Source organism: Leucopleurus acutus (genome assembly GCF_964270905.1).
Source record: "Leucopleurus acutus genome assembly, chromosome: 7".
NCBI lineage: Eukaryota > Metazoa > Chordata > Mammalia > Artiodactyla > Delphinidae > Leucopleurus > Leucopleurus acutus.
In genome coordinates this window covers 13511909-13538275 of record NC_139150.1, presented here as the reverse complement: position 1 = coordinate 13538275, position 26367 = coordinate 13511909, and the positions used below count along the sequence as shown (strand labels likewise).

Here is a 26367-nt window from a genome sequence, read left to right as displayed (position 1 = left end):
AAGACGTAAGGTACTGGCCTTTGTGCAGCTTGTGTTTTAGTGGAGAAGATAGACAAAAAAACAAGTAAACCCAGATAAAGTAACAGAGGAGAACCCCCTTTTTGGAAAGTGGTGTAAAGGAATGGCTCTCTGAGGAAGTGACATATAAGCTGAAGGCAAAGGCAGGAGAGGATTAGTCATGTGAAGAAAGGCCTGAGGGAACGGGAGCAGCTTGTACTTTGAGATTGGAAAGACCCTGGTGAGTTAAGAGACAGAAAGAAGATCAGTATGACTGGAGGATAGCCCAGGTGAAAGTTTGGAGAGATGGGGAGGGGAGAGATGGCACAGGGCCTTGGGGTTTGGATTTTATTCCAGGTGCAGTGGAAAGCCACTGACAACTTTTAAGCGGGGGTTTGTATATTAAGATTATTTTTGATGCTGGATGGAGAATGATTTGAAGCAGGGCAAAATAGAGATAAAGGGACATGTTAGAAGGCTATTGCCTTAGAAATGTTGGTGGCCTGTATTTAGGTGGTAGATGTGGAATAGACGGATCAGCTTTGGAAGTAGCATCAGCAGCACTTTCTAATGAATTGGATAATCCCCAAGCTTCTGGCTTGAGTAAGTGGTTGGATGGTAGTATTGTTTTGGAAAATGGGAGAACTCAGAATGTTGAGTTTGAATGTCTGTGAGACAACCAAGAATAGAATCAGAAATATGAGTCTGGAGTTCAAGAGATCTGTCCTAGAGATATAAATTTGGGATTCATCAGCATAAAAATAATATTTAATTCCACCGGAATCAACTAGCTCACTCAGGCAGGGGTTTGGAAGAGCATGAAGAGGAGCCAGTTAAGAAAACTGAGAAAGAGAGGCCAGCAAGGTAGGAGAAAACCAGGAAATAGTAGGTTGCAAAAGCCCAGAGAAGATTTCAAAAGAGAAAGTGGTCAGCTATGCTGACTGTTGCTGAGACATGAAGAAGAAAAATGAGCACAGAGAAGTGCTTTAGATTGACAACATGATGATGAGCTTGACAAGAGCAGTTAAGGAGTGGCTGGGACAAATGCTAGATTATAGATTGAAGACTGAATGGGAGGGAGACATTTGGGTAAAGATTTGAAATTGCCTCCCACAGTTTCCTCCCCTAGTACCTAATAAATGAATTTTTTAAAGTAAGTTTAAAAAAATTTCACCAGTAGCTTCCAACCAGGAAATGGAGAAGCAAGTGCAATAAACCTCAAAGCTAGTAATCAAAGCAACAGAAAATATTCAAGAGCGGAGTGGAGAGACAAATCGTGGCTTAGTTCTTTTGGTCCTTGAGAAGACAGGAGATGAGATTAGAAAAAAAAAGGAAAGATTGTCTATTGATAAGAGGGATGGGACACTTTCTCCGTCAGAAGGGAGAGAAGATGTGTGTAGGTATGGGTAGTTTTGTTGCCTTGGTGGTAGGAAGATGAGGAAGTTCCCACTGGTGGGGTCTGTTTTCTCAATAAAATAAGAGGTCATCAGCTGAGAAAGAAAATAGGAGGAGTACAACATTGCAAAGCAACTATACTCCAATAAAAATTAATTTAAAAAAAAAAGATTGGAAAAAAAAAGAAAATAGAAGGAGTATGGGAGGTTTGAAGGGAAGAGGAAGGTATGAAATCGCCTAACATGATAATGTTAGGGCATGAGCCTGTATGTTCAAGTTAGTCCATTTTGACTTATAAAAACAACAGTTTCATATGGTTTGATCCAATACTTGAGAAATGGTAGATTTTTATTTGTTTCGGATCCCCCTAACTCAACATTTGTTACCCAGAAGTTGATGTTTTGGAATCATTAAAAAATATAAATAATGCAAAGGGAAGTCATTATATAAATATACTGTTTGGGGAAATGTTTAAAGTACTTATAATTCATTCACAACTTTGGATGTTAAGAGCTTTTAGTGATGCTGAGCTCTTGGGATCCAGTGGTAATACAGATAGATGCGGTTTCTGCTTTCACAAAACTTTAGTGGAGAAGGCAGACAGCCAAGCTATTTGATCACATTTTCCAACTCTCTCTGTGATGAGGACTGCGTCAGAGGTGCAGGGTGGCATCATAGCATCCCTGAGAAGTGTCCAACCTGGGGAGGGTAGAGTCAGGGCAGTCTTCTCAGAACAGTTTTTAAAACTAAGACCTGGAGGATGCAAAATACGCCAGTAGGAGATAGAGGAAGACAGTTCCAGGGAGAAGGTGTGAATAAAAGCATGCAGGTGGAAAAAGTTTTTGACAAAATTCAACACCCATTTATGATAAAAACCCTCTAGAAAGTAGGCATAGAGGGAGCTTACCTCAACATAATAAAGGCCATATATGACAAACCCACAGCCAACATCATTCTCAATGGTGAAAAACTGAAACCATTTCCTCTAAGATCAGGAACAAGACAAGGTTGTCCACTCTCACCACTGTTATTCAACATAGTTTTGGAAGTTTTAGCCACAGCAATCAGAGAAGAAAAAGAAATAAAAGGAATCCAAATTGGAAAAGATGAAGTAAAGCTGTCACTGTTTGCAGATGACATGATACTATACATAGAGAATCCTAAAGATGCTACCAGAAAACTATTAGAGCTAATCAATGAATTTGGTAAAGTAGCAGGATACAAAATTAATGCACAGAAATCTCTTGCATTCCTATACACTAATGATGAAAAATCTGAAAGAGAAATTAAGGAAACACTCCCATTTACCACTGCAACAAAAAGAATAAAATACCTAGGAATAAACCTACCTAAGGAGACAAAAGACCTGTATGCAGAAAACTATAAGACACTGATGAAAGAAATTAAAGATGGTACAAACAGATGGAGAGCTATACCATGTTCTTGGATTAGAAGAATCAACATTGTGAAAATGACTATAGTACCCAAAGCAATCTACAGATTCAGTGCAATCCCTATCAACCTACCACTGGCATTTTTCACAGAACTAGAACAAAAAATTTCACAATTTGTATGGAAACACAAAAGACCCCAAATAGCCAAAACAATCTTTTTTTTTAAGACGTTTTTTTTAATTTTCTTTTTTTTTAATTAATTAATTTATTTATTTATTTTTGCTGTGTTGGGTCTTCATTTCTGTGTGAGGGCTTTCTCTAGTTGCGGCGAGTGGGGGCCACTCTTCATCGCGGTGCGCAGGCCTCTCACTATCGCGGCCTCTCTTGTTGCGGAGCACAGGCTCCAGACGCGCAGGCTCAGTAGTTGTGGCTCATGGGCACAGTTGCTCCGTGGCATGTGGGATCCTCCCAGACCAGGGCTCGAACCCATGTCCCCTGCACTGGCAGGCAGACTCTCAACCACTGCGCCACCAGGGAAGCCCTTTTTCTAATTTTAAATTTATTTTTTATTTATTTATTTTTGGCTGCATTGGGTCTTTGTTGCTGCGCGCAGCCTTTCTCTAGTTGCAGCGAGCGGGGGCTACCCTTTGTTGCGGTGCACGGGCTTCTCATTGCAGTGGCTTCTCTTGTTGCGGAGCATGGGGTCTAGGCATGCAGGCTTCAGTAGTTGTGGCACGCAGGCTCAGTAGTTGTGGCTCGCGGGCTCTAGAGCGCAGGCTCAGTAGTTGTGGTGCACAGGCTTAGTTGCTCCACGGCGTGTGGGATCTTCCCGGGCCAGGGCCCAAACCCCTGTCACCTTCATTGGCAGGCAGATTCTTAACCACTGCGCCACCAGGGAAGCCCCAAAGCAATCTTGAGAAAGAAAACTGGAGCTGGAGGAATCAGGCTCCCAGACTTCAGACTATACTACAAAGCTACAGTAATCAAGACATTATGGTACTGGCACAAAAACAGAAATATAGATCAACGGAACAGGATAGAAAGCCCAGAGATAAACCCACGCACCTATAGTCACCTTATTTTTGTGTTATCTTTTAAAATTGTTATCCACATGGTAATACCTTCTTACCTCTTAATAGAAATCACTTTCTAGCTCAAAATAATCTTTTTTTCCAAAACCATAGTGAATAATTTTAAAAGTAGAATTGTATATATACTATTCTAAGACTTCTTTTGTTATTATTTGAGAAATAGTCTTATGTTTCTTCAAATAGAAAATATAATGATCAATAAACTATTAAATTTGTACTAGCAGAAGAGGTAGAAAGACTGGAAAGAGACCTGGAGAAGAAGGTGATGGAAACTGAAGAGCTTAAAAGCAAACAAACAAGGTTCCTCGAGGAGATTAAAAATCAAGATAAGTTGAACAAATCATTAAAAGAGGAGGTCATGTTACAAAAACAGAGCTGTGAGGAGCTAGAGAGTAACCTAAACGCAAAAAATGAACTGGTAAGTTCGTATTTTACATTGCCTTGACTATATTCTCTTGAAATAGAAAATTCTTTGTTCTTAGGTCTAAAAACACAGCTTCCTGACTATAAAATGGGGAAGATGTGGTTTAACAGAAATATGTGCAACTGGTTTGACAGGTTGTAGTTGACTGCACACTCTATGGTATGGTTGCCCAAAAGATGCATACTGTCTTGAGCTGTGTTATGTGAAAGTATGATATCCAGAACAAATGAGGAAGATGAAGCCCCACACCGTGGGGAGTTGGTCAGACTGCCCTTAGATGTCTGTATTTTTTTAAACAACAACACCGTTGGTGAGGCTGTACGTTGGCAAAAACTTTTAGAAAGCAATTTGGCAAAATTATCCAAATTTAAATGGATGTACCCTATGTCCTGTATATTGGAAATATTGTATATAATATTTATATTATTTATTGGTTATTATGTAAGTTATAGTATAATATAATATATATTTCTAATAATATAGTCTGTAGAAATGGTACAAGAATGTATAAAGAGATATATGTAGATACATGTGTGTATGTATATAAATATACATATATATATACATATACATATACATATATATACAAGGACATTGACTACATTATTGTCTATATTAGCAAAATATTGAGAATAACTAAAATGTCCCTCAGTAGATATCCATGTGGTAGAATAATAGTGTTCTTATCAAAGGAAGGCAGAGCTGTATATCCTCATATGGAAAGACGTCTAACATATATTGCTATATGAAAAAAAGCAAGCTGTATATCAAGTATGGTCCTATATATAAAGGAAGTATATAATAGTATAAGTATGTGTAAGTCAAATGGTAGAATGTATACCAAATTCTTGACAGCAGTTATTTTAGGGGAGTAGAATTATAGAGCACTTTCAAATTGCCATATATGCATATCTTTAATGTTTAAATTTTAAATAATTTGGCTTTACGGTTAAAATAGGTAGAAAAGATATCTTAAAAGAGAAAGATTTAGACAGACTAGATAGCATATCTTCAGAAGGTACCTGACCCAGAGGCTTCAAAGGTCTTGAGACCATGTCTGAGAAGTGGCCAAAGCAACAGGGGTGTCCAGGCTGGAGAAGAGGAGACCCAGTGAGCTGTGACAATTGCTTTCAGACAGTCAAAGGACTGTTTCATGGAAGAGGGACTGGAGTTATTGATGAAGGTACCAAGAGTTAAAATTAAGAAATGGCAAAAAGAATTATAGGAAAACAGTTTTTCATTTAGTAATGAAGAAGAAATCTATATAATAGCTGTCTTGAGATAAAATGTGATAACTCTGGAATGTGTGTGCTATCACTGAAACAGGCCATGTGCTCAGGGTTTAGGGAAAAGATAAAAAAAAACATTGGTCAGGGAGATGGACTAAATCACCCTAAAAGCCCTTTTCAACCTTGATAATTTGATTCTGTAAAATTATTAGTCTACTTTCCTTGAAGAAAAAAATAGCTATTGGTACTCTCTTTTTCTTTTGACAGTTCTTTTTCTGATCTGTGCATAACTTAGAGAATTGTATTTCTCATATAATTAGCAGAATCCTTGATACAGTTATCTTTTTTTTTTGCATCCCCCTTTCAAGATTGGCATTCTGGCTTAGTTACTTGATTTATTGACAAGAATTCTGCCTAAGCACTTACATTTTTAAGCAAGAAAAAAAAGCGTTCCCTCCTCTGTATAGAGAGGGAAATTGTTACTTGAAATCCAAATACTACTTAATTACCTCTTTCTTGAGCTCTTCTTTGTCAGGGGGACATGATAAAAGACAGGGCAGCTTTCCCAGCTCTGTTAGTCAAACATTCGGAGCATTTGTGGCTTCCTTCATATGCCTCTTATTTGAAGGTAGTTTTCAAATATGTCTGCTGTATTCTGAAGGCATATTATATATGATGTTAATAAACCAGTGATTATCAATGGTCTTATAATATGCATAGATCTTTTGCACTCCATTCCATAAGAGTGGAATGATGAGTAATTAAATCATTGAAGACATATTACAATCAGTTTTATTTTAGCAGTGAACTCTTTGTGCCATCACTTAACAGTTGTATTTTAAATACAAAAATAAAACAGTACTTAAAATAAGCACAGTACTTACTTTGGTATCACCTGATATTCGTGAACATTTAATAAATTTTCCTGAGTTATTGATCTTTTTCATAGTGTAGAATTCATCTTGTATTATTAAGACAAAAAAACATTATGATTTCCATATGCTGACTCCCTGGTGCACATTGAGTCAACCCATTGAAAATCATGGCAAAATATTTTATTTTATATTTGTGTGCTATCCCAAAATTATGGATTATTATAGTTGTCTAGTTTTCTCTTTTGTTCGTTTATTATGTTGATATGTTTATGCTGTAAATAAATGTTTTGTAAATTGTCAACAGTTTTTGTTCGTTTTTTTTTCCTGTAATTGTTTTCAGTTAGAAGACAGACTGTGCTCTTTTTGAGTCATTATGTTACTTTTATCATTAACTATTTAAAAACACTTTATATACAAAGTTACTATATGTTTATTATAACAAATTCAGACAACACAAATGTATACACTAGAAAATGAAGGTTTCACTCTTCCCCTGCCACATTCCTTGGAGGTTAATATGTATCCTTTTTGTTTTCTATGCTTCTACAATATATATATAATTACATAGTGTATATGTAATTATATATATTTTTGAATGTTTTGTGATTTAAAAAAATTTTACTATATATTTTTAAAAATTCTGCCATCTTATTTTTTACAAAACAGTATATCATTGGACAGCTGTCCAAGTTAAAAAAATACATACACGTGTATATATGTGCACACATATATACACACACAAATTCTTTTCAAAGTGTATATTGTGTTCCACTATACGGATTTTCCATGATTTATTTAATCTTCTCTTATTGATGAATATTTAAGTTGCTTCCACTTTTTTGTTATTAGAAACAATACTATAGAGAAAATCTTTATATATATATATACCTTACGCATTCATACTAGTACTTCCTTAGCATAATCACTATAAGTTTTAAATTTTGATAGCTATTAATGTTACCCCTCAAAAAGCTTATAACTGCTTCACACTTCTATAGCAGTGGGTGAAAGAGCCCACCCCCACTCGATAGTATTATTTTGAACTTGTAAATAGGATAGAAAAAAATGGAATCTCATTGCTTTAATTTCGCATTTCTTTAGGTATTGGAGAGCTGAGTACTGCATATGTATTTCTTAGCTATTTTGTATTCTTCAAATTCATATTGTTTTGCCAGTTCTTTTATTATTCCAAAGGACTATTCTATGTTAAAAAAAAAAAAATTCTGTGTCTTATTCCAAGAGCCTACATTTGAAAAACATTTTCCATTATCTTATGCAGAATATCTGGTGATAATATCACCTATAGTTGTATAATGTTTTCTAGTTTCATATAATAATTCCTCATATAGTAAGTCAATTAACTTATAAATGAAGCATTGTAACATTGAAGGAAAACTTCTGGTGGCCATTTAACCTGTAGTAGTCCCCCTCTCCTGCCACCAACAAATGTTAACTTTAATATTAATGTTACTCATTGTCTTTTTGCAAGTTATTTAAACTCCTGTACTTGTTTCCTCATTTTTAAAATGAGGATGATTTACCTGTCCTGCCAGCCCCACAGAGTTGTGAGGACTAAGTGAGGTTATAAATATGAAAATGATTTGAAATGAATCAAGCTAAGTAATGGAAGGTGGTAAATATAAAACTCCATTAGAATGATGATAAAATGTGTCCATGTGAGAATAATGCAGGTATTAATAACCATATCTTCCTAAGGTAAGTTGTCAGTAAAGAGCAGCTTATGTTGTTATAGCCTCACTCTCTAGAATTCTCCAGGTGATGGTATCTGTTTGCTTCTTTCTCCTTTTAGCCCTTGTTTTGGTTTCTTGCAGACCCTTTTCTGCTGATTCTTTATTCTTCCTTAAAGGTAGTTTGTTCAGGACTGAATTGTATACTATGTTTTTCATGGTTTGCATGAAAACTTGTATTAATATCCTTATGTACATTTTAAGTTTTGAAACTGGCTTGCCTTTTGAGAAATGTGCTTGTGTGTATGTATAATTTTTTTTAATGATTGTTTACATAGGAGAGTGAATTTGAATGTGGGGGAAAGAATTTGTATCATTTTTCCTATTGGTAAATATGTTAACTGCAGTCAGCTCTTGATTATCCACAGCTAATACTTTCCCGGGCTTTGACTCCCACTTTGCTCCCATTTATGCATTTCTTCAAAGGACATTTATTGAATGCTTACTATATGCTAAGCCTACTGCTGTAAAAGACACAAAAGTACTTTAAGATGCACAGAGTATTCATTATTAAAGTTGAGCCTTGAACAACACAGGGGTTAGTCCACGTATGACTTATAGTTGGTCCTCAATATCCTTAGTTCCTCAGCATCCACAGATTCAAACAACCACCGTCTAGTACTATAGTATTTACTATTGAAATGTATGTGTAAGTGAACCTGCTCAGTTCGAACCGACATTGTTCAAGGGTCAACTGTATTTGCCTGTGGAGACCAGTCCCTATAGCCTCCACCGTTCAGTCACATTTGCCTTTGTTTGTCCCCACTGCCACTGATCTTTAGGGAGAGAAGCGCAAGATTAGTTGACATTGTTGGTTGTGAGTTGCCTTCTAGGGACTCAGGGACTTGTGAACATTCAGTGAAAGCATCAATGTGGGTAATGTGCTTGACACCCTGCAGCAGGACATCGAAGGCAGTGTAGTATAATAGAGTGTCGGATTTGAAATCGGGAAACTTGGAACTGAACTCTGCCTCTTCTACTACCAGCTGTGCAATTGGACAAGTTATTTAACCTCTCTGTACAGCTTTTATCATCTCATAGGGTAGTTATGAAGATTCAGTGAGATGGCATATGTCAAATGCTTAGCATGGTGTCTGGCATACAGTGAGTACTCAGTCAGAATTACCTGTTATCCAGGTTAGCCTTACTTCCACTCAGTTGGATAATCAGGAGGTGACTGAAAGCTAAATCATGCACGACTTTGATTTCACGGGCCTTGTAAAATGTTCATGTTCGTTTATGTTTTATTTTCTTCAGCTTGCATTTTTATATTAAAGAAGTGTTTCTGCATGCCTTTTTTTGTCTGGTATCTACTGTCAGATGCTGGGGGGAATGAAAAAGCAGAAATCACTTAGTGGACCTTTGAAATGAACTCAAGGATTGCTTTAGTAGAAAGGGGACTGGTACTGGTAGTTAATAAAATATTTAACTTCTGCCACTAATCTAATGATGTAACTTTTGACAAGTCAGTTCACCAATCTGGGACTCAGTTTCTTTATTTATAAATTCAGAGGGTTAGATTAGATGATTTTTCTTCTAGCTCCTAAAATTTCTAAGAATAACTGAAAAGTTGTAATTACAGTAGGATTACTTTATTAAAAATTTAATATCCTATATTTGGATCTGATTGAGCTTATTCACATCCCTTATCCTCCATTACAAAGAATAATGTTCTGAACACTTAAAACTGAGATGCCATTAGCCAAAATACTACAGCAACATCAGTACAACAATTAAAACCAATCTCCTATTTTCATCCTTCTCGCTCCTTCTAATTTCTTAGTAAATGTCAAATATTATTTCTATCCATGATTTGAAACTATCATGAGTCAGTTAAATAAATTAGTACCAGTTATTGGGAAATCAGGAAGCAGGTACTTAGTAGACTAGTTACTTAAAAATAATTGATAGAGTTATTTTCATGTTTGGATAAGGCAAATTTAAATGATTTTTAAAAGTTTTACTCATTGTATCCTGAAATAACATATAAACTTCAAAGGTCTTTTATGTGATCTCTTATGAAATGATAATTTTGTATTTCATTCTTTGTAATATTTTAGAATTAAGATAAAATGCTCTTAATGTTATTCTATTTGCTGTGAGATTTTAAAAAATCTAATTATCAGTTATAATTAGAGCTTGCCACACCACTGTACCTTTATACTAACTTACTGAATCTATGTGTTGTTTCATATCAAATTGGGCCAATAGCTAAGGCAGAAGACCATGGAACTAACTCGAGCATGTCAGAAACAGTATGAACTGGAACAGGAATTGGCTTTTTATAAAATTGATGCTAAATTTGAGCCACTGAATTATTATCCATCAGAGGTGAGTTATTTTGATTTTGTAGTAATCCACAGTTAAAGCCAGCATAGAATGGGGCAGGGGAGGGCAGGGTGGTGGAGATGTTCAAATGATTTTATCAATAACCACTCCATGTTTTTCTTAAGATACCAGCAGAGTATTTTGGTTGAATCTGTGAATTATTTGGCTCAGTGAGGTAGAGCAGTGTCCAAAAGAGGTTAAAAGCCCCAAGAGGATATTTGCCCACATCCATATTCGTAACCATAAGCAGCCCTTCTAATCCTGTTACCTCACTCAAGAGTGTGGTTGATCAGCTTCCTTAAATCCAAACCTCCAGGAAAAGTGCACTGCCTGCTTCAGTGACCATGGAATAGACATCTCCCTACATTGTTTTTTCAATAATCAGTGAGTTCACTATTAGTCAACCATTATTTGTACAAATACCATAAATGCCACTGCAACAGGGAACTGTTTAACTTCCAAGCTCCAGTCAGTATCATATAAAATAATATATGATAATAAAATGTCATATCAAATATGATTTAGTAAAAATTTAGTATTTAGTAAATACTAAATTTTTATGAAAAATTATTTTAGTAAAAATTCAACATTTAAAATTTATTAGACTGATATTTTACTTATATATCAGCCAAGAAACCAAAATAAAACATGTAGATTTCTGATCTGAGAGATACAGCAGTGCTAAAAACAACAACAAAAACCACATAACTGTAGGCACTTTCTTAGTCAATCCAGCTCACTGTTTGGGGATAGGAGGAGTAATCCTTTTGAGACCATTTTTTGTTCTAGTTCCTTTTTAGTATATTAAGAATAAGATAAAAGAATTATATATTTTTTTAAACTTCTATGTGTGTAGGATTACTATTTAGGCAATTCTGTGATATATTCTTCATTAATAAAATGAATAATGTCACTCGACTGCATAGCAGTTACTTATTAAGTCATAAGATTTATTTATTTTGTTTTTAGTATGTTGACATTGATAAAGCCCCAGACGAAAGCCCTTACATTGGCAAATCCAGATACAAGAGAAATATGTTTGCCACAGAGAGTTATATTACCGATAATGCCCAGCTAGTAGAGATCAAGAGGATGGATCCAGATGAAGGGGAACAACTTAGAAATGAACATGTGAACTTGAGAGCCCATACGCCACTGGACACACGACTGGAAGACAAAGAAAACAAAATAAGTGCAGGTTAAAAAAAGTTACTTTAAATTCTTTAAAAATACAAAAGAATTGAATATATAAGCAAATTTTGTTTTTTAATTCTTCTAGTTAAACATGCTGAAGTTATTTATTATATTGTTGTTTACATGAGACATCTAAAACAAAAGCAGTGATTCATTGAGCAGATTATTTTTTAATGATTCCTGTTATGAAGAATGGGGTTTTTGACCGTTATTTGATAGCAGCATGTCCAGGGGCTCCAAGAATGCTTAAATTTCATCCTGCCAACAGGTGCTCTTCACCATTGGACTTACACATTCAAAGACATAATTAGTAATAATTGAAGCAAGTAAAGTTTTTGATTCCTATACATGTCGCCAAAACCTAAAGTAGTGCTTTGGATAAACTGGATCAGTGCACTCTCCTTAGGCTTAGGCCTAAGGCTGGCCTCGGACTCTTCTTGACCTGCCCCACACTCCACTTCGTCAACTGCACCCCGCCCTCAGCCATCTAATTCAAGGAATCTTATCACTTCCTGGCAAGTCACAAAGAGGAAGAAATCAATCCAAGGGGACACTTAGAGACCTTCCAAATGGCAAACTTTGGACCCACTTCCTCACTTAGCTGTATGCATATGGCGGAAGGAGAAAGCAGACCTGAGTTCATTCATCTCACTAGTAATCATGACCCATTGTGGGGATCTCAAGCAATGAGATTAGTAGCCCGTCTTCCCTTGGTTGGCAGCTAAATGGAATACATGGAAGGCCAATAGCGGTTGACTTGGAGAGGGGAGAAAAGAGGCCGAATTGTCCGTGCCTGCGTATACTATATGCAAGGCTCTGGAAGGGGAAAGCGAAACTAAATCACACCAGCCTCAAGTTTTATAGGAGGCAGGGAGGGAGAAAGAAATCAGGAATTTGAGGTGGAAAGTCACTGATTTGGGATTACCAAATCAGTAGTGAATTTCTTGATATTGAATCCCATCATAAAGCATTTGTCTCTAACACAGGTTTTTGTTTAATACTCTAAACCTAATTATAACTTGGTGACATGTAAGCACATATTTACAAATAAAATCCTTATTCTTTCAAAAGAGTTCTTTAATGTTGGGAGTATCAAGTAGAGCCCCTTTTATGTTAGGATTTTACAAATAAATGGATCAATTATAGCTCTATGGCATATCATGAAACTATTCTAGAGATTAACTAATAGAGAGGAAAACAATCATAAGAAATTACTTTTTTTTTATTCCTGTGTTGTATAATTGCAGAATTTAATTGGAGGAAGTTATTGCTAAGAAAAAGGTAGAAATTTGAGAATTCAAGATTTTTCTTGTGTGCCTGTGTGCATGGTTTTTAAATTTGCAGCACAAGCTCGACTATCAGAACTGCATGATGAAATAGAAAAGGCAGAACAACAAATTTTAAGAGCTACTGAAGAATTTAAACAACTGGAAGAAGCTGTACAACTTAAAAAAGTAAGTAAAAGTAAAGCTGCATTGCTAAGAGAAAATGCCAAAAATGAAATGTGTTTCCCTCTTCATAACCGTGTAAAAAAATCTTTATATCAGTGCTGCCTAATTAATTACGGAATAACAAATTTCAGAGTCAGATATGGTTCTAGCGTTTTCCAATTTCATTTCCTTCCATTCAGGATGACATCCTATTAGCATTTAATAGAGTGTATAGATACACATTACTTAACCATTTATGTAAAAAGATATATTCAGTCTACTGTATTATGAAAGTGTCCAATTTATCCAGGGAAGCTGCTTCCTAATATATCTCTCCTAATTTAATTAAGCACTCACCACCTTTAAGATCCTGGAACCTAGATTAAGAGCCAGAAAACACCTCTACAATGAACATTATTAAACATGAGTAGCAAAAATATAAATGACATAAAATATGGTATACATAAAAATGATGTCATGAAGAAGCAAGCAGCTCAAACCCATGATGTAGTTGCATAGGGAGAAAGTTCAAAAAAGGAAGTATTTTGACATTTTAGTTTTTAAGTAAGTAAAAGGTTTTAGTTATTTGCAAATTTTAAAAATCAGTATTTGAAAATTGTGATGGTAATGTATTCATACCATAGTAGGAAGAAAAGAAGGTGAAGTCCAAATTATATATTCTTTTAAAAAGATAACCCTGTGTCATTAGTTTCAAATTATTTAGTAACTAGAAATTGATTCAAGTTTATGTGGCAGTTGCTGACTGAGCTGGGCCCTGAGTAATGAAAAAAATGGATGTGTTCCTCTCTCTTGGGCAGGAAGTAGGCAAAAAATAAGTAAAAATAAGTTTAAAAGAAATGTATAGTTAAACAACATAAGTTCTAGGGGGGAAAGAAAATTAGGAGAGACAGTAAAGAGGATGTAGATTGCTGCAACCCACAAAGGCCTCACTGAGGAAGTGACATTTAGGCTGAGACCCAAAGGATGAAAAAGAGCCAGTAAGGCAGAATTAAGGGCAAGCATATTCCAGGCAGAGGTGACAGTGTGTGCAAAAGACTTCAGACTAAAGATTCCTCTGCAGGATGAGGGAGAGTATAGTGGAAGATGAGGTTAAAGCTCATGCCAGACATCATAGGCCATTTTAAGGGGTTTGAATTTTATTCTGAATGTAATGGGAAACCTTTGAAGGACTTTAGGTGGTAGCATGGCTGATCCTATTTGTATTTTTATAAGGTCACTCTGGCTACTTGATGAGAGTGAAATGGGTTGAGAGAGATGGAAAAAATGGAGATGTGTATATCGGTTAGGAGGCTGTTGTTTAGTACAGGCAAGACATGATAATGGCTTGGACTACAAAGGTGATGGTGGACGTGGAGAGAAAGAAGACTAGGTAAAATCTGGCAGTAGAATAGACAGGACTTAAAGATGGATTGAAAATGGGAGATGAGGTGGATGGAGCTATTAAGAATGATTTTAATAATTAGATAAGAATGTTTTATAACAGTACTGGCGAAAGCTTTATATAGATAAATTGGTAGAAGTAAATAATGTACATAATTTTTAAGTAAATGGATGCTTACAAAATGTGCTTGGAAAAAATAGTTATTTTAAATGAGTAAGTATAATATAGCCTAAATTTTTCATTACATTGGCAGTTGGCTTGATATTCTAATACAAGGGTAAGTGCTATATAAAGTCAGCTACCATTAATACTATGGTTATTATTAATAATAATTTATAAATTATTTATAGTAATATGACAACTTAATTTCTACTGCTATTGTTTTCATAAGCTTTTATAAAATAAAATTTTCTTACATATAATAAGGATAAAAGTATAAGATATGAATGGAGTGCCTAGGTATCTCCTGCATTTTACTTTTATTATTAAAAAAAACCTGATAGAGCATGGAATACCTTTTTAAATTGTACTAGTTGTTTTCTGTAAATTTGTAAATCAGTGTTGCTGTCCTCTGTTAATTGTATGTTGGGGTGGGGGGGGAATTAGATTTCAGAAGCGGAGAAAGACTTTCTTTACAAGCAGTTGAGCGGTAGGATACAACTTCTAAATAAATTACGCCAAGAAGCTCTGGATCTAGAAATGCAGATGGAAAAGCAAAGAGGAGAAATTGCTGAAAAGCAGAAGGAGATCAAGGACCTGCAAATAGGTATTGATAGTCTGGATTCCAAAGACCCAAAACATGTAAGTAAATGAAGAGATCTTTGGCTTGTTCTATGGGGATGAGCATATCATTCTTTCTAGGTATTATGTCTCATCGTTTTTAGCCTCAGAGTCCTTTCTGAAAATCTTTTAGTTTGATGCACAAATCTGAGCAATACATATGTTTATATGTGTGTATATATAATATGAGTGTATGTATGTGTATTATATATATATACATATGTGTGTATATACATACACACACACACATATATATGAAGTGTGTGTGTGTGTTTAAAACAAAACAACCTAGGGCTTGATGGAGGTAGTAGCTTTCAGTAGAACAATTGATGAATGATATACATATTTTTTTTAAGTAATTGAATTTCATTATATTTCAAATCAAGAGTAACCTGCTCTAAGGTGCTCTCCAAACCTCTTACTCTTTCTCTCTCCTTGTTTTATTTTCTTCTTTCTTAACAGCAAGGTGGCAAGATGGGAGAGCTGAGGGGGTTCGGAGTCCTTTTTCTACCTCTTCTTTAATCCTTTATGCAAATATTCCACTAAAGCTATTTGTTGTTTCATATTGTTTTGTTTTGTCCTTAAAAAGAAAACATTTCTCTAGAGTATGTCTTCCTAAAATGTGGCCAGAGGTGGTCAGGTGGCTGGATGATGGAGTTAGGTTCTTGTCTCTTTCTGTCTCTACTCTGAAAAGTCTTACTAATGGTTTATATTTTAGCCAATATTTGTAAAATAGAAGTAAGAATATTTCCTGCATATTTTACTGGTATACTTTGAATAATAAGGTTATTTAAAAAAAAACTTTAAAATCTCTGGATTATGAGAAACCATAGAATTTAACATGGTAAAGACAATGCACTATAATTGCTTTATGTACTTGACAAGTTATTTAGTTATCCCTTTAAGCATTTTAGTAAAATATCATAGATATTTTTTGGAGGCCAGCTAATTTTGACAAAGGGTGACCATATCATCACAGACACAAGGTCTTTTATAACAAAAGCCTAAGACTTAGTATTAAAATTGAAACCAGGGCTTCTCTGGTGGCACAGTGGTTGAGAGTCCACCTGCCGATGCAGGGGACCCGGGTTCGTGCCCTGGTCTGGGAAGATCCCACATGCCGCGGAGCGGCTGGGCCCGTGAGCCATGGCCGCTGGGCCTGCACGTCCGGAGCCTGTGCTGCGCAATGGGAGAGGCCACAGCAGTGAGAGGCCTGCGTACCGCAAAAAAAAAAAAGAAACCAAAAGTACTCTTGATTATCTTGAAGAATTTTCATTACATGAAAAATTAGAGATTTTAAATAATATATAATGTGGTCTGTGATATCTTCCTGTATCATATTTATTTGTTCAGAAGTCTACCACCCCATGTAAGGCCCCTGAGGACAGGAACTGAATCCCCAGGGGCCAGTGCTATGTTTATGAATGCTTGCATTAAGGAAAGTAGGGAAGAACTGGCCTATAGGCACTACCCAAAGCTCCTTTACTCCCTCTTGTAGTTCTGTGATCTATGAGTGTAATCAGAACCTAGATTGTCTGTTTGCTTTCAACTTAGGACTGTGATAGTCTTGGCATACCGGGAGTCTAATACACACTGGATATCTGTAAAGAATTACATATAGAAAGGAGTTAAATGAGAAGTAGGAAAGGCATCCAAGTTTTGAAGGTAGTCAAAATCAATCTGTAATAGTGGAGATGAAACATACAAGCCAGATTTTGAAGTTCCTTTTTGGTATTGTTAAACCTTGTGAAGGTTACTTCTTAGGGTTACAGTCTTAGTCTGAGCACCAGAGGATGTCTCTTTTTAATTTGTTCACCTGGAAGGAGCATCTTTTTCTAATTTGCACAAAGTCACCTTAATGCCTAGTGTTAGGCACCCCATTTTAGACTGCAAAATGTGAACATTTTAGCAAGAGGGAAAGAATCAAGAATGGTATTCTGCATATTTTTCTGCAGATTCAGGCTTTTATTTAACTTTTATTATCTAATCAGATGAAGTATCTTTCTGAATAGCAAATAGAATTTAAAGTAAAAGCTTGAGAGATTAGGAAACAGTAAATGACTGAGATATGATGGAAAACAAGTATGTTAAGTGCCAGTGATGTGTCTTGCATTGCACTTGGTTTTAGGCACATATGGTGTGGAACTTTATTTTATTACAGCATCCAAATGAGACTGGTGACTTTTTAAATTTGCATAAAATGAAAATATGATTTAGAAAGATTAAATGATTTCCCAAAGTACCCCCTTTTAGGAAGAGGCAGAGCCTCACAAAGGAGTTACAGGTCTAAAGAGATTAATTATTTTTAAAATTAGCTCAAAGCCAAGCCAAGTTTTCAACAGACATAAGCATTTAACTAGTTTTCAAAAGGAAAAGGTACTATATAAAAATCAAATCCCATTTTAGTTCTAGAAAACATTCGCTGAAGCAGAAATACCACAGGAGCAAACATAATAAAGGAAGATTTGTATCCCTGTTCCCTGTCTAGCAATGCTCTATGGGAGCAAACTGTATGCTAAAGGCAATTAATCTGTAGTAATCTGTTGCAAAGATTGTGCGTGATTGGCCTGTGGAAGCTTCCTGTGTTGTGATTTAAAGCACGGAGGGTGTGGCCTGCCTTCAGAGGCTGCTTGTGATTGGACGGGCTGGGCTGCCGCTCAATCTCTGCCAGGAATGTGGTTTGAAGCGCTGGGAGGTTAGAGGCTCAGAGGCGTTTACAAAATTGTGGCTGTCAGAGAGGGAAGTGCACATGAATTTCAAGACAGCATTAGAAAGCGTTCCGCCCACAGTTCCTCTGTTCTCAACGTCTCAGTTTTAACAGGACAAATTCTAAATTAAGGTATGATCATTTTCTCTCTCTGTGTACAAAGGATTTAAAAAGGAGGAGGAGTGAGAGATGTAAGTTCCTGTTTTTACAGTACCTCTATTGTGAGCTCCATGGTAGTGAAAATCGCTGAATCTACTTTTGCTCCCACGTGTTTAATGCAGATCATTGGTGTATTGAACTAATTTTTTGTCCTGCATGTAGAGATTTCAGTGGAAGTTTTAATGGTGAATTTTTAAGATTTATTGATACAGATATGAGTGTAGATCTTTTTGAAAATTCTTTCTTGAGCCATAAAAATCCTAAATTTACTTAGAATTTAAGGTTTTATCTGCAGTTATCTTTTTAGAAAGACTTCAGATGGGTATTTTGGGAGAGTAGGAGAAGAGTTTTGAACATCCATCACGTTTTACCAGTAGTAAAATAAAAACCTTCCAATCAAGCTGCCTCTCATTTATTCTTCAGAAATGAAGAGACTTTCTTTCTTGTCTTTGGAGGCAGCAGACTTGTAAAATTGAGAAATGTTCTTTTATAATCAAATTGTAGTCTTAGACTTGAGACGCATGGAGTTCGTTGTTCAGACTAATATAGTTCTTTCTCCTGGTAACTTTCTCTTGATTTATTATTGTTCTGTTCCTCTGATCCTGTGGGGGCAAACTAGAGCTGCGAGGGTGTGATGTGAGTGGGAGGGCACAGGTTCTCTGGGGAATTATTTTGTCTCCATATGAACAGTTGCTTAAGGAGACCTGGGCAGGTCATTTGATGGATCTGAGATTCAGTTTTCTCACATGTAAAAGGAAGAGTTAGACTAGGTCATCAGTTTTCAGTTTTTCCCCCAGCACACCTGAGAAATACAATCCAATCCTTTCAGTTAACAGTAGCTCCCTAAAGCGATGACTGTCAGAGTGTGTGTGGGTGTGTGGAAGCTCTTTTCCACCAGGGGCATATGTAGTGGTTGCAGCTGTATGTAGTGGTTGCAGGGGTGTGCCTCCATAGGGCCCTCCATCTTGAGAATCACTGGGCTAAATGGCCTTCGAGGTCCCTCTCAACTCCCAGTTTATCGAACTTAAAAGCAAAATGTTTCTTTGTATAAGGAATTGAAAATAAACTCGTTGAGGACACGGGGAGGGGGAAGGGTAAGCTGGGACAAAGTGAGAGAGTGGAATGGACACTATATACACTACCAAATGTAAAATAGATAGCTAGTGGGAAGGAGCCGCATAGCACAGGGAGATCAGCTCGGTGCTTTGTGACCACCTAGAGGGGTGGGATAGGGAGGGTGGGAGGGAGATGCAAGAGGGAGGAGATATGGGAATATATGTATATGTATAGCTGATTCACTTTGTTATAAAGCAGAAACTAACACCATTGTAAAGCAATTATACTCCAATAATAAAGAAGTTAAAAAAAAAAGAAAATAAACTTGAATTCTAAGGAAGTATTTATTTCATGTCTGTATTTCCCCAAAAAAACCTTTTTAAAAATTATACTTAATGTTTTTTTAATAAAAAGTTATTACTTGTCTATTATAAATTTTTTAGCTAAAAAAACTTATTAAAAATCTCTTGTAATCTTTCCACCCAGATATAACCTTTGTTAACATTTTAGAATATAGCCTTTTCCTATGGATATATGTATATATAATCAATTAACTTTTGGGAAACCTTTTGGAAAGATACATTTTAGTGCAGTGCAAAGAACACTGAAATTGGCTGCATTACCTACTAGCTGTTACCTGGGAAAAATCACTTAACCTTCCTGAGCCTCAGTTTGCTCATCTGTAAAATGGAGATGATTTCCACATCAAGTTATCATGAGATTTAAATGAAAACTTCATGTGAAAACAACAGTGTCTGACACAAAACAGATGCAAATTGTTACATTTTCTTTTCCACTCTTCCCTAGAAATGTTATTAAGGATTATTATTTTTATAAGAGTTTAAAGAATTAGGGATTTTTTTTTTTTTTTTCAATTCAGTGCCATATGAAGGCTCAGAAGAGGGGTAAAGAACAACAGCTAGACATTATGAACAAGCAGTACAAACAACTTGAAAGTCGTTTGGATGAGATACTTTCTAGAATTGCTAAAGAAACTGAAGAGATTAAGGACCTTGAACAACAGCTTACTGAAGGTGAGAATTTAAGTATGATTTAAGGTAAATCAGATTCAGTGTTAATAAAAGACAAATAACAGGCATTAATCCAGATATTAGCTGAATATGCTTCAGCTGTTAGTACTAGTATTTGATAGGGAAATATTTGCAGAGTACTCAAAAATGTTTAATGAAATTAAAAATTTTTATTTTAGTTTTCTTGGGTTGATGTCCTCGTGAGTCAGGTCACTATGGCAAGAAATCCGTACATTATCATGATAAACTCTGGCATGTGATTGTCTTCTTCTAAGGCCTAAAATCTTTTCAGGAGCAAAGAGTCCGTTGATATCAGGCATTCGGTGTCTGGTTATAAGGAGACTGCAGAAAGAATTTTAGGATCTATTTTTGCAGTGCAAATTTCAATTGTGACATTGCTGGGAATTCCCAGGTGGTCCAGTGGTTAGGACTCTTTTGCTTTTACTGCCATGGGCCCAGGTTCAATCCCTAGTTGGGGAACTAAGATCCCACAAGCTGCACAGTGTGGCCAAAAAAGAAAATTTTTTAAATAAATAATAAAAATAGATCTTCCACCCATTTAAAAAAATCATTTAAAAAAAATGTGACATTGCCATAATAGTGGAAGAGGAAGATAATAGACTGTAAGTGATGAGAGCCTTGGCTTGTGGTAAAAAGACCCCAGTCCTTGTTTTGCCATTATCAGCTGTGTTACCTGGGATAAATTATTTCTGTCACGATCATTAGTTTGGGGAAGATTAAATGAAATAGTGTTCATGAAGTGCCTGGACATAGTAAACCCAATATATGGTTTGTTTGTTTTTATAAGTCTTCAGGTTACAGGTTAATGCTGCTAGTCTGGGATTTGACTTGGTTTTGTTTTGTGTGTCTAGTAGCAAGAACTGTTTTGTTGCACACTTTTCGTTATTTTATTTGGAAATCACTACTTTAAACTTTTTATAGCATGTATTAAGCATTTCATAAGCAATGCCAATGAATATACTATTTTTATTGTGTACCTGCTTAATACTCCTGTACCATGGATAATAGGGGGGAAAGCTATTACTATATCTTGAAAATGAAATCTAAGATAGTAGGAAATAATTGAAAGCTTAAAATTTCATTCTTAGCTAGTAACAATAGCTAAGGAGACTAAATGCAGTAATTATGTATCTTGAAAGCATTTTCTTATATATATTATCGTCTTCCCTTTCTTCGTCTTGCTTAGGCCAGATAGCAGCAAATGAAGCCCTGAAGAAGGACTTAGAAGGTGTCATCAGTGGGTTGCAAGAATACCTGGGGACTGTCAAAGGCCAGGCTACTCAGGCCCAGAATGAGTGCAGAAGGCTACAGGATGAGAAAGAGACATTGCTGCAGAGATTGACTGAGGTCAAGCAGGAAAGGGACCAACTGGAAATAGTTGCCTTAGATGCAGAAAATATGAGGAAGGTATGATTTGTTTCTTCTTGTCTGTTTTCCTTACCTTCAGAAGTGGATGATGTCCAAGTTAAGTTAGTTAAGGAAGTTAGCCACAGTGCAATTATAAGTGGCAAAAGTGTTAGGGGCTATTTAGTGTTTTGGGGTTTTTTTTTCCCTTTAGTTGTGATACACTTGGAAGCATTATTTTTCCCTTACTAAGAAAAGGAAGATTATTTTAGCTGAATTGCTATCCCTGAAAAGTATTGTGATCAAATAACTCTAAAGAATAAGAAATTATAGCTATTACAAATACTGTATTAGATGTTCATATTTTGTTATTTGTGTAGCAAAATTAAGCATAACATAATTTTTCTTATTCTTGTTGCTGTTACTTCATAATTGTAGTATTATTTTACAGATAACAAAACAGACACAGCATTGTAAATTATACCCTTCCATGCTTGATTTGTTGACATTCATTTGGAGATTTCACTTGCTCTGTTTTAGTTGTTTGGTAAACTTTACATTGCAGGAGAACCCAGATTCCCAAACCTCATCCTCAGTAGGGCTGGCTTTGGAAATTTGAATTAATTTGTTTTAATGTTATGAAATTTATCAGACATATAAGAATATCAAAAATATTTAACACTATGTACTCACAGCTTAAAAACTAAAACATACAGATATATTTGAAACCCTCTGTGTACCCCTCCCAGAGGTAGCAAAATCCTGAATATGGTTATCATTTCCCTCTATCTCTCTTCTTTTATTATATGTGTATCCATCTATAAACAATACGTATTATAGTTTTGCATAATTTTAGGATTTATATAAAAAGTACATAATGTATTCTTTGGCTACTTCCTTTCTTCCTTCATGTTTATGTTTTTGAGAATTATGCAAGTTGATACATGTAGCTCTATTTTTATTGATGTATATAGCATCCCATTGTATGTGCCTACCACAAATTTATTGCTTATTCATTCTCCTCTTGGGGGATATTGAGGTGGTTTCCATTCTTTTGCTATTACAATATTGAGAGTGACATTCTTACACACATCCTGAGCATGGGGACTGTGTTCACAGTGGAACTGTGAGTCAGAGTGTACCGTGCCTTCTCAGCTTCACTAGATATTGTCAAATTACTGTCCATAGTGATTTTGTGAATTTCTGTTCCCCCCAGCAGTGTGAAGGGCTACCATTACACCACATCCTTGACATCACCTTAATGTTATCTAACTTTTATTTTGTAAGCCTTAATTTTGAAATAATTTCAAGCTTACAGGAGAGTTGCAAGAATAGCTCACTATACCTTCCATTCAGAGTCACCAATTTATTTTGCCACATTTGCTTTCTGGCTCATATAAAATTTTACATGATTTTATATACATTGTTATATAAATTTTTTTCTTAATCATTTTAGAATTAGCGGTAGACATCATGCTCTTTAGCTTCTAAATATTTCAGTATGTTTCCTGAGAACAAGGACATTTTCTAAGATAAACACAGAATAAAGATCAAATTCAGGAAATTTAACATTTTGTCAGACTTAGTGTTTGCCAATGTGCTGAGTTTGAAATGATGTCTTTTTTATGAAAATTTTTACATTTACAGGAAAGTTGAAAGAATAATTCATTGAGCATCTATGTGCTCTCTTAGATTCAACAAATATTTTTCTATATCTTTTTTTTTTGCTGGGTCATTTGAAAATTGCAGATATTATGACATCATCCCTTCAGTACATATCTCTTAAAAATGAGGACATTTTCCTACATCAGTGCAATACCATTATTATACCTAGGAAAATTAACAGCAATTCCCTAATATTATCTAATATCTGAGCCATATTCACATTTTCCCAATTGTGCCAAGAATGTCTTTCATGGTGCGCGCACGCGCGCGCGCGTGTGTGTGTATAGAATCCAGCTGGTAGTTCTGTAGCGTGTCCCACGTTCTGAATTTATCTGATTGTTTCCTCATGGTTTGTTTAACTTGTTTCTCTATGCTCTGTGCAAAATTGTGTCTTGTTTTAACTGCATTTTCACTTGATTACTGGAGATGTTAAGTACTTTTCATCTGTTTATTTGCCATTCAGTTCTTCTCTTCAGTGAAATCCCTATTCATATTCTTTGCCCATTTTTTCTATTGGATTGTCTGTTTCTTAATGATTTGTAGGAACTTTTTATATATTCTGGATATTAATCCTCTGTTGGTTATAAGTAGTGTCTGCATTTTGGACAAGCAACCCATATGATTCAGATGCCAGGTGGTCTTTTGATCCCTTACTGAGAAACTCTTCTATAGAAGTTCTTATCACAGGATTCTCCTCTTTAATCAGAATAGTTTAATTCTTCAAGATTCCAAATAAACAGGTGAAAGCTATAATGTGTAATCATAAAAAAATAGGCTAAAATGAATCAGAACTGTGGTATGCTAATCAACAGGTACTTATATTCTTGTTAACACTCGTTTAAGCTTCTCTCTCATCCTTAATATTAGAGAGTGCTAGTCCCATTTTGTTCTTCTGATAAGTGAACATACTGTGGTTTAACAGGAAGAGTGTGGGCTTTGGAGTCAGAAATCTCAGTTCATATTCTGACTCTGTCCTTTTTTTAGCTGCACAGCTCTGTGCTGTTTACTTAGATCTTCATTCTCCATTTCCTCATCTATAAAGCGGGGATAATACTTTACCTTACACAGTTACTGTGAGGATGTAATTAAATAATGAATGTGAAAACATTTATTCCAGTGTCTGAAGGAAAATAGGCCTTAAATTTTATCCTCCTCTCTTTCTTCTTACGAATACATAAGACTCATTTAAAGTATCACACAACTGGTTACTTTGGAAAACATGTTGTAGCTTACTGATTTTTCTTATTACATTTAGTCAGTGTTTTTGTTTTCCAGCCTGGATTCACACAGCCTGCAGCTTCATCGTATTGCCATTGAATACTCTGTGCCTGGCCAGCACTGGCTGGCCAGCATTTACTTTAAGTGCTCATGTTACTTATAATGACTTGCAGATGCTTAAGCAGCACACTGAGGGTTCTGTACTTAAAACACTGAATCCTTGCAGGAGCTTGCAGAGCTAGAAAGCGCCCTTCAGGAGCAGCATGAGGTGAATGCATCCCTGCAGCAGACCCAAGGAGATCTCAGTGCCTACGAGGCTGAGCTAGAGGCTCAGTTAAAAATAAAGGATGCCGAAGCCAACCAGCTCAAAGAAGAGTTGGAAAAACTAGCAAGGCTCAGCCAGGTAAGTAAGAGCACAAAGCCATCTAGAAACCAAGTAGGCTGGGCCTTAACATAACAACTTTCCTTTAATTTAATCGAAGATTAAACACTTTTTAATATAATGTATGTGGAGTGATGGGAAGAGCACATTTTTGGAGTCAGACATTCTGAGCTTAAATATGACCCATGTGTGAACATGGGCAACTCACTTCATGGCTCTGAGCCTCTGACAAATGCCTCATCATCTGTAAAGCGGGTTATGGTGAGGGTAAGTGAGACAATGGGCCTGAAAGCACCTAGCAGTTGGTAATCAATAAATTCTAGTTGTTCTTTCTCAAAACAGCTTTAAGAGACCTCTTTTAAGTTGATATTAAATTTTACTTTGCTACTTCCTGTTCTGGTTGGATGAAATACCCACTAGTTTAATTATACTTGAAAATTAGTGAAATATTTATTCATCCAATAAATACTTATCGATTGGCCATTAAGGGCCAGGTACCATGGATGCTGTAGGGAGTAGCACAGACATGGTTATGTCCTTGTGAAGCTGACAGTCTGGTAGGTGAAACAGGTGTCGGACAAAGAAAACGATAGGGTTCTGTGCTAGGGGGGTGGTGGTCAGGGAAGACTGCCCTATGGAAATGGTGTTTCAGCCGAGACTTCAAGGGGAACTAGGATTTGGCTGTGCAGAGGGAGCAGAGGTGAAAGGGTAGAGGTAAGGGATGTGTTCTAGGCAGAGAGGCAAGGAGAGAGAGCTTAATGCATTTGAAGTGCTGAAAGTATGCCTCCAATATGCCAGGAGCGAGAAGAGGAGTAGGGAATGAGAGTGAGAGATAAGGGCAGAGAGGAAGACAGAGGCCAGTTATAATATATTCTTGATCACATTAAAATACAGTTTTGTTTAGCTATTAGCCAAATGGGTTGCATCTTCCTCCAGGAAGCCCACCCTCACCTTCTGTTATGCCTGCTGAAAATCTGGATTCGGGACTCTACTTTGATTTTCCTTTAACCTGTGCTCAGTCAAAGCATTTTAGCTTGTGTATGAAATCATCTGTTTAGATTGTCTGTCTCTCCTGCTAGACTCAGAGCACAGTGAATGCCCAGATTGTAGATGCCTGTTTCAGTGCCTGGCACATGAGGAGGGTCAATAGGTTCTAACTGGATGAAAGTTAAATAAAATAAGATAGTTCGAAACAGGCACATGAAAAGATGCTCAACATCGCTAATTATTAGAGAAATGCAAATCAAAACTACAATGAGGTACCACTTCACACTGGTCAGAATGGCCATCATCTACAAATAATAAATGCTGGAGAGGGTGTGGAGAAAAGGAAACCCTCCTACACTGTTGGGGGAATGTAAATTGGTGCAGTCACTATGGAGAAGTGGAGGTTCCTTAAAAAACTAAAAATAGAGTTACTGTATCATCCAGCAATCCCACTCCTGGGCATATATCTGGAAAAGATGAAAACTAATTCGAAAAGATACATGGACCCCA

The 26367-nt window shown here is 36.1% G+C and overlaps 1 protein-coding gene across 1 annotated transcript in view; it reads left to right on the top strand.

The window, feature by feature from the left end:
* CNTRL (centriolin) overlaps window positions 1-26367 on the top strand; it is an 84717-nt gene that overhangs the window by 18096 nt on the left and 40254 nt on the right. Inside the window, exons 7-14 of the mRNA XM_082843500.1 lie at window positions 4102-4295; window positions 10365-10484; window positions 11451-11679; window positions 13020-13129; window positions 15114-15308; window positions 20090-20243; window positions 21448-21668; window positions 24715-24891. Coding sequence (XP_082699626.1) covers window positions 4102-4295; window positions 10365-10484; window positions 11451-11679; window positions 13020-13129; window positions 15114-15308; window positions 20090-20243; window positions 21448-21668; window positions 24715-24891 — 1400 coding nt within the window. The remainder of the gene's footprint in view (window positions 1-4101; window positions 4296-10364; window positions 10485-11450; window positions 11680-13019; window positions 13130-15113; window positions 15309-20089; window positions 20244-21447; window positions 21669-24714; window positions 24892-26367) is intronic.